The sequence below is a fragment of the Chelonia mydas genome, chromosome 7 (genome assembly GCF_015237465.2).
Source record: "Chelonia mydas isolate rCheMyd1 chromosome 7, rCheMyd1.pri.v2, whole genome shotgun sequence".
Taxonomy (NCBI): Eukaryota; Metazoa; Chordata; order Testudines; family Cheloniidae; genus Chelonia; species Chelonia mydas.
This window is the reverse complement of record NC_057853.1, coordinates 120723459-120737687: the sequence shown is the minus strand read 5'-3', so window position 1 is coordinate 120737687 and position 14229 is coordinate 120723459. Positions and strand designations below refer to the sequence as shown.

Below are 14229 nucleotides of genomic sequence, written 5' to 3'. Positions count from 1 at the left end.
CTGAAATCAAGTAACATCCCTGTGACAACTGTTTACATGGAAAAGGAATAATAAGACAGTCCAGTAGGGTATTTTTATTTTCTTTTAATGTGAAATAGCATCTGGAAACAAGGAGTCAGCACTATGCAACCAGCCAGCTCTTTGAGGCTCACTAGTAAGTCCGCCACAGACCACAGTTAAGTTGTTTTATTCAGTGGGAACTACTGAACTAGGCAACCTAAGAGTGGTTTACATTATCTGCATGGTCTCACTGGGGTATACACAGAGATACTACACAACACTCGCTCCTTTTATTCTTCCTAGAAACCTTCCTTACCCGCTTCTGTATCCCATGCCAGTTTGACCCTATGTTGTGTCCTTGTCACTCAATTTATCCCCACTCTTATATATAACACCCTGGCCTAACCAAAGCTTTGTGGTTAGAATGCTTTGATTTACCTTACTAAAGAGAACTATAATTTAGCACCAAATACTCATGAGGAATTATAGCTCTGCTGACTGGCAAATCATTTGCCAAGGCAGATTAGTTTATCTGCATAAAACAAATATCCACCTGCACATTCTAGCACTAATCAGGGCGTGAAATTAAACTTTTTATTCAGTGGGAAATAACTGCTGCAAGGCGGCGATTTAATATGGGAGGCAAATATTAAGGTCAGCCTATTCTCTCTGATGTTTATAGTATATATAATAAGGGGGAAGGCATGGAGCACCAAATTCTGCTTTTAAGTCTGTGAAACGAAATACTTCAGCGATGCAATAACAAATATTCCATTTGCTTTTATAATTGCATACATTTAATGGAGCAAAGTGGCTAAAATGAAAAATTAAAAGAAGTGTAGGGGTGAGTTAGTGAAGTACCTAAAGCCTATACTATAGAAAAAACTGCAGCAAAAGCAGACAGTGTGAGTAGAAGAAAGGAAATCAAGGTTTATATTCACATATATACTGATTCCAGAAAACCCACAAACTGAAGGGAAAAAGTGATTACGGTGTAGTTAACTTAAACCACTAAGTAGTCATTTAAAATGCAAAAAAAACCCTGCAACCCTGTATTTAACAACCAGCTTCTTTACATAATTATACTTATCACAGAATCATACAAATGTAGGGCTGGAAGGGACCTGGAGAGGTCGTCTAGTCCAGCCTCCTGGGCTGATGCAGGACCAAGTAACTCCAGACCATCTCTGATAGGTGTTTGTTTAGCCTGTTCTTAAAAACATCCAATGATGAGGATTCTCCCCTGCAAGCCTATACCAGAATTTAACTACCCTTTTTGTTAGGCCCAGCAGGATATCAGTGTTTATTTTCAGCATTTTTTAAAGATTTTTATCAATTTAATTTTTGCAGTTGCACAAAATTATGGGTTTTAAGATTATTTTCTATTTTTAAGTAAATGTTCACAGTTGCACTAAATGGGGGGGGGGGGGGGGGTCAGACAATTATTTGAATGACAGACATTGAGATTCAAAACCTTAAAACCTGCTAACCATTCAAACACAAACTGTCAGCATCGCTTTGAAATACACCACGTACATACCCTTAAATCAAACCCTAAAACTCTCTCAGGCACCGTTTTTCTTACTGCCTACCTGTAAACTTCCATTACTGATGGAAGTATTTCCTTCCGCCATTTGCGTGCGTACGGGGGGATGGACGTTTATTGACATTTACCAATAATCTAATCCTTCCAAACCTATTGATAATTACAACATTTTTCCTAATATCTAACCTAAATCTCCCTTACTGCAGATTAAGCCCATTACTTCTTGACCTACGTTCAGTGGACTCAGAGAACAACTGATCACAGTCCTCTTTATAACAGCCCTTACCAGATTTGAAGACAGTTATCAAGTCCCCCCCTCAGTCTTATTTCTCAAAATTAAACATGCCCAGTTTTTCTCTAACCTTTTGTCATAGGTCAGGTTTTCTTAACCTTTTATCATTTTTTGACTGTCTCCAATTTGTCCACATCTTTCCAAAAGTGGGGCGCCCAGAATTGGACACATTACCCCAGGTCAGACCTCACCAGTTCTGAGGAGAGCAAGACAATTACCTTCCGTGTCTTACATACGATACTCCTGTTAATACACCCCAGAATGATATTAGACTTTTTTGCAATCGCATCACACTGCTGACTCATATTTAAGGCTATGTTTTAGTCATGGTTATTTTTAGTAAGAGTCGTGGACAGGTCACGGGCAGTAAACAAAAATTCACGGCCCGTGACCTGTCCGTGACTTGTACTATATGGCCCTGACTAAAACTTGGGCCAGGGAGGCTGCGGTTGCTCTGGGGTGGGGGTGGGTGGGCCATCTGGGGGCTCCACAGGTGCTGGGGGTCATGGCCCGGGATGCCTGATGAGGGGCAGCGGGGTGGGGGAAGGTGGTCAGTGGTGTGTTTTTATGTGGTTTTTATACACACAGACCATGAAAAAATGGGTGTTTACCACTACAAAAGGTTTTTTCTCCCCCCACCCCACTCTCCTGCTGGTAATAGCTTATGTAAAGTGATCACTCTCCTTACAATGTGTATGATAATCAAGGTGGGCCATTTCCAGCACAAATCTGGTCTGTGTGTATAAAAACATCTTCTGTATTTTCCACAGTATGCATCCGATGAAGTGAGCTGTAGCTCACAAAAGCTTATGCTCAAATAAATTGGTTTGTCTCTAAGGTGCCACAAGTCCTCCTTTTCTTTTTGCGAATACAGACTAACACGGCTGTTACTCTGAAATCTATCCCAACAGTCTCCAATTGATTCAACTGAAAACAGAAGCTACCCACCTCTGATGTACAGCTGCAGCTCAGTGAGTCAGCATTAACCCTTCTATTTGTCTTCTGATCACTGAGTTGCAAACACCCCTCAGAGATCCTTCTGTGTTTGCAATGGAAACCGAACAGAACAAGCCTTCTGCAAAGTGTGCTGCTTCATGGTCACGGGAGCACAGCCAGATTTTGGTGAATCTCTGGTGCGAGGCCAGTAAAACTGTGGACTTTAGTGAAGTGCCAGGAATGACCATGCATACCAGCAAATAGCTAAAAAGCTGGCAGCTCTGCAAATTCTCCAGACTGGTGACTAGTTCAGGGAGTGGGTTAAGTTGCTTAAGACGGGTACGGGCAGACCAGGGACTAGAACAGTACCTGACAGCTTGCCAACCACATGCCTGTTTTATGAGGGGTTTGACCTGGTGCTGGGAACTGTGCCCAGCACAGAGCCAACCATAGTGCATGACAACCTGGCCTGCCAGGCTGGTGCCCTGCTGTTCCCTGAATCCAGGCTGGTAAATGATGAGAGTCAGCAAGAGGCTCCGAGTGAGGAGCATGAAGTGACTGTTTCTGAAACCAGTCCCAGATCAGGCTGTGGGAGAGGATCAACAGGAAGAGCTGTTTGATGCCTCTTCCCCACCGCAACCCCCAAGGACCACCCCATGGCCGAGCCTGCAGCAAACCCAGAGGAGACAGAAGCCGCCCCTGAGCCCAGTAAGTTTGACTCCAATTTAAAAGTTTATTACTACAGTAATGGAAGGGATTTCAGCTCTAAGAACTAATGCAAAAGTTATGAAACGCCCTGGCTACCAGTGTGTATCTGCTAATGGCAGATTGTAACATAGCACCTTGGTGTCTCCCCTCCCTGATCCATGTCGAGCTCAAACCAGCAACCAGGAATTCCAAACAGTAAAGCAGTGGTTCTCGACCTTTTTTTTTTTTTTTTTTAATTTGTGGAACCCTTTGGAAACCTGTTGTCTGTGTACAGTGCACCCTCACTATAACACCCTTCATAATAACAAACCTTTAGATATAATGGACCTGGTCCCTGGATCCCACCTCCAGTCCCGAGAACTGTCAGCCCCCACCGCAGGTGCAGCGGGTCTCTTGCTATGATGAACCCTTGGCTATAACAAACAAATGGCTTGGATCCCATTGAGGGGAAAGTAAATCTCTCTTACAGATTGTATCTCCTAGGGTGGTTGTGAGACCTAATGGCTGTTGGTTCCATTGCTGGGAGATGCCTGAATGAGACGGAGAGGAAAAGGAAGGTCTCAGATTAGTTCTAAGATTAGATTAACGAACCAAGGGGTTCGTTATAGAGAGGGCGGGTACGGCATATAACTGAATTCTATTCAGTCAGTTTTTGGGCTAAGGCTATGTCTACACTACCACTTATGTCATAGAACCACAGAAGATCAGGGTTGGAAGGGACCTCAGGAGGTCATCTAGTCCCACCCCCTGCTCAAAGCAGGACCAGACCAAATAGCGTTCCTTTTTTTTTTTTTTTTTGGGGGGGGGGGGTGCGGGGGGGGGGGACGGACAGATCCCTAAAAGGCCCCCTCAAGGATTGAACTCACTACCAGGCCAACGCTCAAACCACTGAGCTATCCCTCCCCTGTCAGCAAAACTTATGTCACTCAGGGGTGTGAATATTACACACACACACACACACACACAAGCCCCGAGTGACAAATTATGTCAGCATGAGCACTAGTGTGCTCGTTGGGGGTGGACTATGTCAACAGGAGAGCTCTCTCCCCCATCGGCATAGAGCGGCTACACAAGAGATCCTACAGCAGCACAGCTGCACCACTGTAATCTCTCCAGTGTAAACACTGCCAAAGTCTTTTGCAGACCCCTTAAGACATAGTCCATGGACTCAGACCGCAGGTTGAGAATCACTGCGATAAAGGACAGATTTAAAGAGCATTTTTAATTGAAAAGCTCAAATTTTTGCTAGGGCCATTTCTAGTTCTTACAGTTAATAACCTTACATTGACAGGTCTTAAAGTCTGCCACACTGTAACTGCTCAGTGATCTATGGAGCAACCCAGAAACAGTGAAGAGAGAGAGAGAGAGAGTGTGTGTGTGTGTGTGTGTGTGTGTGTAAGTAAAACTGTTATATTTCCAAATCTATTCCATTTCAATTAGAGGTTGTCCATGCAGTCCACGGGTAACAAAATATTCCAAGTACGACTGGGGTGTCAATTTTTGTCCAGAAATGTGCCATGAGCGGGGAGGAGGAAGGCTGTGGAGTTCTGTGTATTTGCATGAAGCCATAACAGGGTAAGCCACAGGTAAGCTAAGGCAGCATCCTGTTAATTCCTTCATGGATTCTGACACACGCCTGGTTGCTGATAGCTGCAAACTCTTCCTGAAGCAGGAACTCCAGCTAGGTAGTTACATTGCCGGGAAAAGCATATTTTCCAGGGCCACCTCGGTAGCTGACTAGCTCACTACACTCATTGATGTGCTGTTCAGTCACTATACATTTGAATATTTCAGCTGCGTATAGTGTAGATTTCCCACCAATAGCTTGGAATAACATCTCCTTTTTCGATGAGGGCACCACAAACAACAGTTATGTCCTCCAAAACATGAAAGGCTGGAAATGATAGAAAAAGCCTTTGTTGCCAGTGCACTTGTTGCCACCCCCCAACAATCCAATTACTTATGAAATTTTTATAAAACCAAAAAAGCTTATAATTTTTAACTTACCATTGTCTCTGCACTTCTGGAACTGTGATTAACCAGGTTGTATCCAGAGAGATTCTGTGGACAGAAGCATCCCTTTCACAATATATTTTGGTTCAGTTTTGAAATGTAACATTTTATGTCCTTGAGATTCCACAAGAATTAACTCTATGCTCCTTCACTGAGCTACTTTAGACAATTACCCTCTATTTCTTGTCCTATTTCAGGCCCCTTAATCTCCATTGGCTGCTGTACATCCAGAATTTTACGCTTGGCCCAATATACCTTCGTGGACCGTTCCAGACGGAAGCATTTCTGTGATGAAGTTACAGTCAAAGTTCTTGAGAGGGCTGATAAACAGTCCAATACCAGCAGCAGAGAAATGAAAGACTGGAACAATAGCATGCTGAGAGGCACGTGGAAAAGCTAAGGCTTGCTGCCCGGGGGGAGAACAGGGTTTCAGCTGTGCAGCAGGCACTTGCAACACAGTTCCTAGAACAGGAATGGTGGCTAAGGGAGAAGGACAGAGCTCAGAGAACTGTTTGAGTGACTCATCTCCACCATGGCGGGTGGAGCACCGGCTCCTGCTGCCTTTCCCACACCATGACCTGGTCTCCCTGCAACGTACCCTCAGTCTAAAAATACCTTGGACAACTCCATGTTGGGGCAGCCCACGCGTTCAAGCCCATAAAAGGCTGGGCAGAGCAACGAAACCCCCGGTAGCCTTCCTTCTTGAACCCCTCTCCTGTGGATACCTCCACTCCCAGCCTGGCACCAAGTACGCAGAAAATGGAGAAAGAAGGGAATGGAGAACATGGAGCCAAGAAGCGGTAGGGGGTTTATGTCATGTTTGCACTGTTTCCTGCTCTTTTATATTTTTGTTTTGGAAATGTTCTTCTGGTAGTTGTTTTTGGGTGTTGTAATGTCAGCTGGCCTGAGAAGCAATAGGCGACTGTCGTACAGGTTTAACACGTCTACAGATAAAGCCTTTTATATCATCAAGAAAGTTTATTGCTATCAGTGCATCACCTCATACAATCATGATTTGGGATAAAACTAAAAACATGATCGGAGCAATTATACATGACTAAGCAACACTATTCCTCTATGCGGTTAGGTACAGCAATTCACCCTTCAATACCTTCCTTCTATGAACCTACATGCCACCCCCCAATCCATTATTCAACATGTCACGCATAAGTATATTGCACAGCAATCAAGCAAACACTCCCCAAAATCCATTAGCCCCTTTCCCCCCAACAAGCACATTCATATAGGTACTATTCCCCTCTTCCACTGGGCTGTGCAAGTCCATACTGTAAGAACTCAAAACATCCCCGACCTCTGTTTCCTGGGTGCAGCCAGCTCAAGACAGATGCACTGTTTGGCTGAGCATAGCGATTCAGCGGCCCCTCACGGTCATAGGTCCATTCAGGAGGAAATGACTCACCTCTGGCTTCACAAAGATTGCGAGGAGCACAGCAAGCCATAGTAATGCAGACAGCGTTGATGACACTGGCATTAAATGGCTCTGTGGACACCTCTACCAGGATTTTAATCTGCCAAAAGCACATGCAACAGCCACTCTTCACCTGCTGAGAGTGTAAACAAACCTCCTTTTGCCAGAGCCTCTGAAATCAGGGTGTAGTTTCATAAAACAAGGCAAAAAGAGGTAGGCAGCGTCTCCCAGAATAACAGTGGGGACTGCAACTCCATTTATAGTATCGTTTAGTGGGACTAGCGTGCCAGCCTGTCCATAAATGTAGACTCCCGAATGGCGAATAACTGACACTGTGAACTCTTCCAGTGCAGCCCACACTGACATTCATAAATCAGCCTCTGTGATCCATGAGGGCCTGCATGACAATGGAGTAGTGCCCTTTGCGGTCTATGTCCTCACATGCGCCTTAAGGAGGGCAAACTAAGAACACGAGTCCCATCAATGGCCCTAGTGCAGTTTGGAAACCCCATTATCTCAAAGCCAGCAATTGCCTCCAGAATATCTTGAATGCCCGCCACCTTGGGGTACACCACATGCCTGATTGCCTCAGAAACCTCTGCTACCACTTCAACCACAGTCAACTCTCCAACATCAAACTGGTAGACATCAGACTTGTAGCAGTCTGAGGTAGCCAGCTTCCAGGCGGTCATAGCAGCCCGCTTATGGACAGGCAAGAGTGCCTCATGTGTGTGTCTTTACACTGGAGAGTCAGGAAAAGCTGCTCACAAAGCTCCAGAAATGTAGCTTTCTTCACGCGAAAGTTCTAGACCCACTGCTGGTCATCCTAGGTCTTGTAGTCCTGCACCAGATGCACTGGTTGTACTGAGCAGCATCTGCCAGTGCAAGTCTGCCGTGCCAGGGTACTGTTCCTCCTCTGCCTCCTCCTCCATGATGAAATCCATCAGGTACCTCTGGTGGGTCAGAAAGTGCCATGGAAATGTTCACCAGCATCTCATGGAAGCTCTGCCTGTTTCCTGACACAGGAGTGAAAGTGCAAGCAAGAGAAGTTCTTCAAAAGGCTGGCTCCAGTATCTGGGAGAACACAGACCAAAATGACTGCTCGGCAGGCTGGTCACACTTCCTGTAACGTGCAGGGTGGGCAGTAAAGATTTCCCACAGTGCATCATGGTCAAAGGGCTAGAGTGGGTACATTTCAGGAGGGTGCTAGAGGCTCTGGGATATGTTTGGTTTGACTCAGGTCAACATGCTGCAGTGTGGACACCAGAGCCCCAGGTTCAAGCCCAGATCTGAAAAATCTTAACATAGGGTTAAGAATCAGTGTAGATGATCAAGCCCAGGGTTCTCTAACACAGGTCAGCTGACTCAAGTCCCACTAACCCCGGGCTTACACTGCAATGTAGATTTACTGTAAGTAGGTATTTATAGATTGTAATCAAGCCACCCCTTAGCCTTCTCTCTATTAAGCTAACTAAATTGAGCTCCTTGAGTCTATCACTGTAAGGCATGTTTTCTAATTTTTTAATCATTCTCTGAATCCCCTCCAGTTTATCAACATCTCTATTTAATTGTGGACACCAGAACAGGACACAGCATTCCATCGGTGGTCTCACCAGTGCCAAATCCAGAGGTAAAATAACTTACTCCAGAGTCCCCTGTTTATGCATCCTAGGATCTCATTAGCTCTTTTAGCTACAGTGTCCCACTGGGATTCTCCACCACGACCCCAAATCTTTCAGAGTCCCTGTGTCACAGAACCATAGAATATCAGGGTTGGAAGGGACCTCAGGAGGTCATCTAGTCCAACCCCCTGCTCAAAGCAGGACCGATCCCCGACTAAATCATCCCAGCCAGGGCTTTGTCAAGCCTGACCTTAAAAACTTCGAAGGAAGGAGATTCCACCACCTCCCTAGGTAATGCATTCCAGTGTTTCACCGCCCTCCTAGTGGAAAAGTTTTTCCTAATATCCAACCTAAACCTCCCCCACTGCAACTTGAGACCATTACTCCTTGTTCTGTCATCCGCTACCACTGAGAACAGTCCAGAGCCATCCTCTTTGGAACCCCCTTTCATGTAGTTGAAAGCAGCTATCAAATCCCCGCTCATTCTTCTCTTCCGCAGACTAAACATCCCCAGTTCCCTCAGCCTCTCCTCATAACTCATGCGTTCCAGTCCCCTAATCATTTTTGTTGCCCTCCGATGGACTCTCTCCAATTTTTCCACATCCTTCTTGTAGTGTGGGGCCCAAAACTGGACACAGGACTCCAGATGAGGCCTCACCAGTGTCGAATAGAGTGGAACGATCACGTCCCTCGATCTGCTGGCAATGCCCCTACTTATACATCCCAAAATGCCATTGGCCTTCTTGGCAACAAGGGCACACTGTTGACTCATATCCAGCTTGTCATCCACTGTAACCCCTAGGTCCTTTTCTGCAGAACTGCTGCCAAGCCATTTGGTCCCTAGTCTGTAGCGATGCATGGGATTCTTCCGTCCTAAGTGCAGGACTCTGCACTTGTCCTTGTTGAACCTCATCAGATTTCTTTTGGCCCAATCCTCCAATTTGTCTAGGTCCCTCTGTATCCTATCCCTACCCTCCAGCGTATCTACCTCTCCTCCCAGTTTAGTGTCATCTGCAAACTTGCTGAGGGTGCAATCCACACCATCCTGGAGCATCCCCCATCCTGTAAGTATGTCCTGTATTCTTTGCTCCCAGATGAACACATTTACATTTAGCCATACTAAACCACATAGTTTGCTCATGCCCAGTTTAACAAGCAAACTAGATTGCTCTGAATCAGTGACCCATTTTCTTCATTATTTACCACTCCCCCAATTTTGGGGTCATCTGCAAACTTTATCAATGATGATTTTATGTTTTCTTCCAGGTCATTGATAAAGATGTTAGATAGCACGGGGCCAAGAACTGAGACTCTTGGAAAGAGATCTGCTCAATGATCATTCCCCATTTACAGTTATATTAAGACCAATCAGTTTTTAATTCATTTAGTGTGCTCCACATTCATTTTATATTGTTCTAGTTTTTTAATCAAAATGACATGTGTTATCAAGTTGTGCGCCTACATTATAGTAATTTCATCTAGACCACATTTCCCTAGTTTGCTAGTGAGAATGTTCAGTGGGACTATGACAAAAGCCTTACTAAAATCAAGATCTATCACGTCTACTGCTTCCCCCATCCACCAGGCCAGTAACCCTGTCAAAGAAGGCAATTAGGTCGGTTTGGCAAGATTTCTTCTTGACAAATCCATGTTGGCTATTCCTTAGAACCCTATTACCCTCCCAGTGCTTACAAACAGATTGTTTAATAATTTGTTCCAATATCTTTCCAGGTATCAAAATTAGGCTGACTGGTCTATAAATTCCCAGGTGCCCTTTTTTCCCCATTTGGAAGATAGGTATTATGTTTGCCCTTCTCCAATTTTTCTGATACCTCACTTGTCCTCCATGAGTTCTCGAAGGTAACTGCTAATGGCTCCAAGATTGCTTCAGTTAATTCCCTAAGTACCACAGGTGTATTTCATGAGGCCTGGCCTACTTGAATACATCTAACTTATCTAAATATTCTTTAATGTGTATTTTTCCAGTTTTGGTTTGCATCCCCCTTGTAGTTAACATTGATTGGTGACCAAATATTCAATGCATAAGCCTTTTTAGTGAAGACTGAAGCAAAATAGGCATTAACCATCTCAGTCTCCTTGATGTCATTTGTTATTAGCTCCCCTTCCGCACTACGTAGAGGCCTTTTCTTCATCTTTCTCTTGGTCCTAACGTATTTTAAAAATCTCTTCTTATTGTCTTCTATGTCCCTTGCTAGGCCAAAGCACAAAATAAGTTACACCTTTCTGATTTTGTCCCCAAGTGATTGTGCTATTCTTTTTGTATTCCCCCTTGTTAATCTCTCCATGTTTCCACTTTTTGTAGGATTCCTTTTTGTTTTTCAGGTCATTAAAGAGCTCATATTGGCCTCTTACTATTCTTCCTATCTTTTCTTCTCATCAGCATAGTTTGCAGTTGTGCCTTTAATACAGTCTCTTTGAGAAACTGCTAGCTCTCCTGAACTCCTTTATTCCTTAGATACATGTCTCCTTATGTTTCCCTTGTCTTGGATACTTGGTATTCTCTATCAAAATGAAAGCAATGCAAGCATACTATTACCTGTAAAAAGCAATTTATCTAAAATAACTATTAAAACAATTATTAAGTTCTGGGATATTAAAAGTTCGTTCTTACCAACACCCAAGCTAGAAGTAGTCAATACAAACTGGACCACCACAGAGGCTAAGAATTTGAATGTCTGTTTCCACTGCAAATGCCTTTACTAAGCAGCCAGAGAAAAACAGTTAATTAACTCAGGATTCACTTTTCCTTTAAGATCCAAATCATGTTGGATCCTGCTTAGCTTATTGGCTGGCTTACTAGGAGGAGGTCAAAAGTCACTACAAATCTAGTAATCATGAAATTTAAGGAAACACAGGGTTTTTCTGGCAATGCAATGATAGCATGTTCCCATAGTTGCTGTAAACCATACGCGATGGGTAAGGGAATATAACAACACACTTTGCATTTACATAGCACCTTAACAACAACAACAACAAATATACCTAGCTCTTATATAGCATTGTTCATCCATAGATCTCAAAGTATTTAAAGTCCTGGAGGATCAATGCCAGTACAGTCAATGGGGGATGAAACAAATGTGTATATTTATTAAACAGTACTGGAAGATACACAAAGGCAGAAGCTGTTGAAAAAGCTAATGGCCTGACATTCTTATGGCACTAAAGGGTATTCAGCACCTCCCAGGATCAGGCCTTATATCTCTCCATTCCAGGGAAGGGAAATGTAAATTTGTATGTGGAAGACAGACTATATCAGTGAAGAATGCCAGTATCAACATCTTCCCATCCATGAACCACGGCAGGAATGCCGGTGGGGAGAGATTGCCTCATTCACATATAGTGAAAAACAGAAGGTAAAACTTAAATCTATATTAAAATACTGCCTGCAGAGGCATTTTAAACAGGATCCTAAATTGATCAGGTACAGCTCCATGCACTGCTAATTAAATACAATTGAAGTTGTCACTAGTCCATTCAGGAAAACAGATGTTGCTTCACAGAGCCTTGATATTTTTCTTAAATACCTTTCAGAATGAGGATCAAAAATATGAACTCTTATAAAAAGGCCTTTATTGTATTTTTATAGCATATTACATACCTTGTAACAATCATTTTGTTAAGTGTGACTGTCAGTTTTATTTTCTGTCCCTTTTTTCCTGGCTATTTACAAGCTTTGTAAGAATCATTCCTTAATTAAGTCTAAACATAGTTTCATATAAATGGATTCCTGGAATTAAAAACGTTCAGACTTAAGAAATGATTGTTACGGAGACTGTAACAGGCTGTAAAAAAAAGAATGCCACTTTAAACAAAGATTTCTCATTTTAATTAAAAAGATAATCATCAGAACATTCATACACTTAAAAGAACCATTTGAAGCTACTTTGAAAAAAATATCTACTATTCTATGCAGGCGTACATAGTTTAGTTTATATGACATTTAATCAAAGTCTCAGCTGAGCCTATTACATTTATTCTTTAAGCACTGTATCTACATTTTTAAACAGTTTATTCAAATAGGGAAGTTACTTATTGAACTCCTCATTCTTAGTACTTTTGAAAATGGTTATGACAATAAAATTCCATATTCTTTAACAAAACAAAAAAAACCCAGAGCTTTATTTAAAACAAGACGTTTTTTCAAAAACTGAAGGAGCATATGTAATTCTCCTCTAAGCTTATGCATTAATAGGGCACCATATCTCTTATAACTTAAACCTTTTGATGACTGCTGTTTTATCCAGGGTATTTAAGAAACACCACAAAATGGATGATGGGAACACAGGTAGATTGCAGTGCTATAAAATCCCTCCTGCACTTGCTACAGAGCACTGGCCTATACAATTCATGCTGCCTTATACCTTACATTTATACAGTAGTTTTCATCCAAAAGGATCCAAGAGAATCCTTACAAGATTAGGTTGATGCATAAACTACACAGAGGGAATCACTTAACTCGCCACTAAAATATCTCTGAGGATGGGCTGCTTAACAGTAACAATAATTTAGAATTGTAAGTGAATATTATGTCTACTTGAAACTGTAGGAATAATTTGGGTAGGTAGAATGTCATTACCTAAAATTAATTAGATAATACGTATTACATATGATCAGACTTATCTAATAAATCGATGAGAGATACAGGCTGGATGCATCATAAATATATCATTGACAGGTAATCAAGCTACTACCAACCAGCAGGGACAAGGGCTTCCTTTCCTTTGCTATCCTCATCTGCTCAAAAAACAACCCCAATATAAGCCCACTTCGTTTTTCAAAATGTCAAATCTATAAACTGATTTCTGACACACAGAAAAAGAATAAGCTCCTGTTTTTACACAAGGCTTCATTTCATCCATTAAGTCACTGGATGAGGTTTCAATATAACATTTTCCATCACTGGCTAGGTGTGAAAACACCAACAACAAAATTAGCATGCATTTCTTCTTGACATCTAGTGGCTTAGCAATTGATCCAATGTCATTACTGATGATTAGTCACAAAACATTTTAAAAATGAAAAACAATCTTACAGACAGGGACAGAGATACCACCACCTACTGAACTGTTTTCAAACAGTCATTACATGTGACTCTGTAGTCAAAACGAAAATACCAGAAGCCGGATAGATAATGGGTCTGGTCAATATGAAGAGTTTCTCAATATCTGATATGGTAAGGCACACTTTGGCTCTTGTGAAAGATGCCGTGTAAATCAATAATTAATTGCATGTCCCACTTCGGCCCAATCTATGACCCACTTAGTCAGTCAGAGTGATGGTATACCAAGCATATCATCCATGTGGACATATGGGAGAGTAAACTGTGGATGATCCACCACTGGATGAACTAGAATACATCTTTCCAGATCTATGTAGGTACTTATATGGCTGCCATCACCACGATATCTAAGCAACTCCCAAGCATTTAGAGAGAGAGAAATCAACAAACCAGTTTTCCAGCATGACCTGGTTGGCATGTACAATTGCCCCTTGTACCTACTCCAAAAAGCCTACTCTATGCAGAGCCCCCATAATCAGGGATGTGAGAAGAGCAGAAGACCCCAAGAAGTCCAATTAGGGACCTTGATTTGCCAATCTAATTAAAGTGGGAAGTACTCAGAAACTATAGTGAAGGGTGCCAATATAAATCCCCCCCTCCCCC

At 42.7% G+C, this 14229-nt stretch overlaps 1 protein-coding gene across 22 annotated transcripts in view; it reads right to left on the bottom strand.

Moving 5' to 3' along the window:
* The window catches only part of BTRC (beta-transducin repeat containing E3 ubiquitin protein ligase), a 171612-nt gene that overhangs the window by 152801 nt on the left and 4582 nt on the right, over positions 1–14229 (bottom strand). For 6 of the 22 annotated variants that reach the window (XM_043552401.1, XM_043552406.1, XM_043552409.1 and 3 more), the window contains 2 exons: positions 6916–7024; positions 5490–5543 (listed from right to left, as the gene is read on the bottom strand). The exons of 7 other annotated variants lie outside the window; for them this stretch is intronic. In XM_043552401.1, the coding sequence (XP_043408336.1) occupies positions 5490–5543; positions 6916–6987 (126 nt within the window). In that variant the 5' untranslated portion in view covers positions 6988–7024. Of the gene's footprint in view, positions 1–5489; positions 5544–6915; positions 7025–7578; positions 7999–14229 lie in introns of those variants that run through there. 9 more of the 22 variants (XM_037903364.2, XM_037903366.2, XM_043552407.1 and 6 more) reach the window with 2 other exon arrangements.